Source organism: Notolabrus celidotus, chromosome 17 (assembly GCF_009762535.1).
Source record: "Notolabrus celidotus isolate fNotCel1 chromosome 17, fNotCel1.pri, whole genome shotgun sequence".
NCBI lineage: Eukaryota > Metazoa > Chordata > Actinopteri > Labriformes > Labridae > Notolabrus > Notolabrus celidotus.
Genome location: NC_048288.1, coordinates 10075047 through 10081046, shown reverse-complemented (window position 1 = coordinate 10081046; position 6000 = coordinate 10075047). Strand labels below are relative to the sequence as shown.

At 40.3% G+C, this 6000-nt stretch overlaps 1 protein-coding gene across 6 annotated transcripts in view; it reads right to left on the bottom strand.

Annotated features, from left to right (window-relative positions):
• Positions 1 to 3479: 3479 nt before the first annotated feature.
• svila (supervillin a) overlaps positions 3480 to 6000 on the bottom strand; it is a 92455-nt gene continuing 89934 nt past the window's right edge. For all 6 annotated transcript variants that reach the window (XM_034705952.1, XM_034705946.1, XM_034705948.1 and 3 more), the window contains one exon: positions 3480 to 4368. In XM_034705952.1, the coding sequence (XP_034561843.1) occupies positions 4282 to 4368 (87 nt within the window). In that variant the 3' untranslated portion in view covers positions 3480 to 4281. The remainder of the gene's footprint in view (positions 4369 to 6000) is intronic.

The following is a 6000-nucleotide window of genomic DNA, read 5'->3' as shown; positions in this document are numbered from 1 at the left end:
GTTGATTCCAGCCTACGGCACCTTCTCTCCCAGTGTCCTGCTCTGTCCACTTCCCTCTCTGAATAAAGGTGTAAAAGCCTAAAAATATTACTTGTATGCTTACTATATATATAACAAATGTTTAAAATAAAACATGTCTGAGGATTAGGCCAACATCTAAGTATCTCATGTTATCAAACTTTGCCAAGTTTGAGTATGGACATACAATATTGTAAAATTACATGTTTAAATGTAGTTTGTTTTTATTTCTATTTTTGATGATTTACCTGAATTTGCATTAACCTCTAGTAGTGCTTTCACAACATTTACTGCACATAGCTACAGTACAGTACAGCACAGTACAGTGCTATACAGGTGTGTGTGTGTGTGTGTGTGTGTGTGTGTGTGTGTGTGTGTGTGTGTGTGTGTGTGTGTGTGTGTGTGTGTGTGTGTGTGTGTGTGTGTGTGTGTGTGTGTGTGTGTGTGTGTGTGTGTAAGGGTGTTTTGCATTCATGTCTCTGCATCATATAAAAGGATTGTATCAAAAGAAAAGCTTGCTGAAGCTGAGCACAGGAACTGGGCTCAGAGTCAAATCAGGCTCAGAGATACTACACACACCTTACACAGTGTGTGTGTGTGTGTGTGTGTGTGTGTGTGTGTGTGTGTGTGTGTGTGTGTGTGTGTGTGTGTGTGTGTGTGTGTGTGTCTGTGGAACTGTACTGTACTGTACATCCTACTGTCTTCCTGGAGACAGAGAGGAGGAGGGGATGGAGAGAGGTTGGCAGGGGGGTTGCAGCTTGTTGCACTGAGTGGGTGTGGAGGAGCGGGTGGGCGGATACGCACAGTGTCGCACATCAAACTCCTCGCAGGCCAGAGCAGTTCAGAGGACGATGTGTAACAGAATAATCCGGCATAGACTCAGCATCCAACAACTTAGCATGCGAGAGAGGGCGAGCAGATGAAAAACAGCGAGAACCACGCAGAGGCTTGCCAACCGCTTTTTGGAACAGGAGGCAGCTTCTTCTTCCTCTTGTTGCCGTTTCGGGGCAGCCTGTCAGTGGCTGTTAAAACATTGAGCAACAGTTGGATGAACAAAAACCTGCTGTGTATATTGTTCTACTGTGATTGCATGAAATTCCCCTCTAATTGCTCTTGTTCCTCCGCACAGGCCAAAGGCTGATATTGAGAACATCTGAGAGCTTTCAGCCAGTGTGTGTGTATGTGTGTGTGTGTGTGAGTGTGTGAGTGTGTGCGTGTGCATGTAAAGAGTTGGAGGACAGCCTGGAAAATGAGGCTGTGATGTTTGACAGGTTGGACGGCTGATTGGAGCCTTCACCTGTGTGTGTGACTTCACATAGGTAATGGAGCTTTTAACAGGATCCATAAAGCTGCCATCTGTGGGCCGAACGGACCAAATATCAGGCTTTCACTGGGGATAAGAGCTCGGAGGAGCCGTGAGGATCATAGACCCTGACAGAAGGGTTAATAAGACACCTACAGTACACATACTATGGTGACTAACTCAGTATGACTACCTTTATTAATTGGCCTCATGTTTCAAAGTCCCTAAGATTTTTAAATCATCAGTCTTGTGTTTTAAATGACTAAGCAACTCATTTTTGTTTTTTAGCTGTTAACTGAGGCACGAGTTGCTTTTACATTGTTTTAGTGCTCAAAAGAGATAACCCAGTTTGATCTTTAACGTCTTTCCTTGCATGCAAATCTGTCTCATAGTGGGGTTAAACGGTTCTTAACCATTTTGCCAAAACAGCCAAAGATTATGCATCTTATCTGCTCTGTTCTGCAAGACTTATTCTGTCAACAAATACAAAATCAAGTCCATGTCACCACTGTTTTTGATTTGAAGAATTGTAACATGCCTCCTGTTATGCAAAACAATAAAGAAGCTATTCTTTGTGCAGAAGTGTGCAGAGGCAGAACAGGCAGGGATGGGTCCATACTCTTCTGACCAGGGTGGCTCAACTGGAGCACTAATTTATGTAAAGGGGTTAACGTGTGCATGCATAAACGTATATAAAAAGCCTAATATGAGTGTTATGTTTCATTAGCAATAGAGTGACAAAATGTAAATTTTAGCTTACTAGGATTCACAAAGGACTATGTTTGTCCATAGTCAGAATTTCAACTACGAGCAGATTGTTACAACACAGGCCCAAATAGCTCACCCCAACACAAGACCCGCCTCCCACTAGGCAAATAGCCAATCATAGAGTAGGATTATGGGACGCCGTCAAGGGTGGCTTATCAGATTTTATTGGGGACCTCTGCCACCCTGGTCACCCGTCTAGACAGTCTCCGAGTAGAGTGGCGATCACATAAGTACATTTAACACTAAGACACTGTGAGAGCAGTAGATCACAGGGTTAAAGTCCTGGGTCAAAAATGTTTCTTGGGTTGAACTGAGTAAGTAAGATTAGTAATATACTTTAAGTATAAGTCTTAATTATTTTATTTTTTTATTAAAACATAATTACAAAACCACAGTAAAAAATTTTAAGGTAAAATTCTTGTAACAGAAGTTCAAAAAAAGCAACAACATACTGTAAAAAAACCTGTAATTGTTTTTTTTATGTTTTTTTTGGGGGGGAGGGTGTTTTTTTGGGGAGGGTCACTTAACTAGACAGGACAGCTAGGAGTAGACTGTGGTGAGTTCAGACATGCAGCAAAGGGGAGCCTGCCATAACTGGGATGAGGACTACAACCTCTCTCGGGGGGCACTCACCTTAATCGCTACACCACACCGCAGCCCTGCTTTAGTTCAGTTTCAATATGATAATAAATACTGAGGTGATTATGGAGCTTACCCTGTGCTGTAGATGAAGAAAGAGCAAATATAAAAGAGGAAGTTTGAAAAGAAACATTATTTAGTACAGGGTTAGAAAAAGAGACAACCTGAGATCATCTGTTGAGCCCTTAGATTTACATTCCAGTCCTGTCACTCGCGTTCCTGTAGCAGCACTCTGACAGAAGTCAGGATTATACTGCCCTCTACTGGATGGTGAGTCATTATATCCTGGCTACAGAGAGCTGTCACAGTCATGACTTACAGTGGGTATTTGATTAATTTGGACTAAATATGGAACATGGAACACAGATGCTTATTTTATTATCCATTAAATGAGAGTTGAGCTGCCATGGAGGTTTTGCTCCTTGGTTTGTAGCGTCACTCTTTGACTGGTAAGAATTCAAGTTGTCTTTATATTCCGTTTTTACTCTGATATAAATGTTTATGTGCAGCATACAAAACCAGTTTATCATATTCTTTGAAAAGAGGAAAAAGACAGATCTCTAATTAGGAAAGGGAAAAAATGACAAAGGATAAACATGAAGGAGTGACGTTTGAGTAAAACCAAGTTTACACCAAGTTGCTGAGAAGCAAGCAAAAACATCGTTCAAAAGTTGCTCACATAAAGTATCAAAAAACATTTTTGAGGGTCTAAAAGTTTAACAGAGAAACAAGAAACAGCAACCAGACAATCTCAAATATCCAACTGTCATTGTTTATTTCTCTAATATTTCTTTATATCACAAAAAGTCTTCAAAATGCAGACTAGGATTTTCATATAAACTGTACACAAAGCAAGGCACTATACACTGGAGGATTTTTAAAATCACAAACAGTTCATCATCACTCTATCTTTGCTTTTTATCAAGCCTGAATCCTTTCTTCTATCAGACACATAGTGACACTACATTCAAATAAAGCTGCATTTTTTCTTCTGTAAATGGCAAACGGTGAACTGTACAGCGGGAGAGAAGATCTGTGATATCCAGTTTTTATCCACAACATGAATTTACAGTTTATTTATTTGTTCTCAGCGTAGCGAGTTTTCAGGTAGCTTCTTTCTTTTAATTCCTTTATGGATATAAATATAAATTATTTTAATGCACAAGCATACAGGAGTGTGTTGAACAGGCTGACCGGCCTGTAACCACTCTAACAGATGGCTGACAGTGTGACAGCACTGCCTGTGCTGCGTATGGTACATATGTACAAACATAAAGAAGAGTGACTTTAAAGAAGAACTATTAACACTTTCAGTTACAGATGCATCAGCTTACACTGTTTCTCATTTACACAACTTCTGCACAAGAAGCTGATGCACCTTTCACTCTCTGATCACCTCCTCCCCACCTCCTTCACTCCTCTTTTTTGTCCTCGACCCTCAAATTAAGGGTTAACTCAGGAGCGGCTGTCCCTGAGCCTCCGGACAGAAACAAAAGAGGAGACAGAACGACCTCCTGGTGGCTTTTCTCTGCTCTCTTCAGATCAGCTCTCCGCTAGAAAAGTCCTTTAGCTTTCTTCAAGTTCACCTGCTTCCAGGCGGGCAAACCCCCATACTCCTCTCTGCTCATCTCCAGAGCTTTCTGTGGGACAGATCATCCACACGGTCAGAACACAGCAGCCAGGGCCACAATGAACAGTTTCATACAGGCGGTTTAGAAATTCAAAACAAGTCCTGCAGCTGGCACTGTGAGGGATGAGTAACTTCTCAGAAACGTCATGCATCGGTGAGAATCACAACACAACCGTCTTCACTTCACACCTGCAGTAAGAGCTTGTATCTACAGGTTTCACTGCTGTGTTCACATGAAGCTGTAGATAATGAGTGAACATGCTGAAAACAAGTTAAGATGTTTCATCAGAGAGGAGATAAAATACGGAGGTTAGGAAGGTTTGTAGAGAGAGTGGGTTATGTATAAGTGGAGTGAGCACAAGTCCAAGTCCATCCATGCTCAAGTCAGAGGACTCACCTTCCCATAAGCCCCTACACCCTGGAGGGTGGATGAATGAAAGAGTAAAGTTAAAACAGACAAGAGGATGGTAGAAGAATGTAGAACAAGATGAAAGACAAAAAAGGAAGAAAGGAGCAACACATTTTAGAGAAGCTGATGATAAGAGAAGACTAAAACAAACCCATTGATGAGCAAGAGACTGATCTGACAGCTATCAATAAATTAAAGCTCCTGTGAGGAGTTCTTAACTGGTTATGAAAAATACTACAATTAACATTGATGTCTCTTAATGACCAACAAAAGCAAACAAGACCAACTGCAAAGAGACATTTCTGTGTTGTTCTTTTAATGCCTTGGACAACAGCAGGTGGTTAGGTGTCAGATGATTGACAGCCCAGTGAAGAAAACCCTCTATTACTTTTTCCAGCTCAAATATACACTGTGAGTGAAACATTTCACTGTTCAAAGAAAGCAGGATCAGAAGACACAACTTACACATGTTCAGGACAAGACTAGCAAAGTGATCAGAGGGGCCAACATGGAGCGTCAGAATCAGCCCAAACAGGAAGTCACTCACAGGAGCTTTAATTTCATAGACCACGCTGTGCTTCTGAACTGACATGTTCTTTTAAGTTATTGTTGATTAAAGTTATATTTAGTTTAAGTTCAGCTCAGAGGCTAATGCCAGTGTTATTCCAGAGATCTCTTACTGCTGACAAATCAAGAGCAAAGACCCACAATCATTGTATCCTGAATCAAATATCACTGTACAGTAAAAATCCCACATGATATTGAGACATACTGTTAAAAACACTGTTTTAATATCATGTAAAGTAAACCAAACTGGAAAAAATGAAGGTATTCTTAGATTAACAAACTCTATATTAGAATATTAAAACAGTAAGTCCTAATGCCGTAACGTTCTGTACTTTCCTAACAACTTAAAGGTTTGATTAATGACCTTACATCAGCAATCGTACATGCAATTACATCAATACTGCATCAATTTTAATACACTGGTTTACCATAAAAACTTGATTCTGCAACCCTCAATTAAAACTAAAGATAGGCAGACATACTGTTTATTAAAAGCTATACTTGTCATTCAAAGATTAAAGGTGCAGTACATCATTCTGTCTTTGAAGAACTCATTATGTTCTGCAAAAAGCTGAACTTTACAATTTCTTGGCAAAGGCAAAGACAAAGGGAATGAAAACAATTATATTATAGAAAATATTTTGTGCTGATTCATTGCTGTTTGCA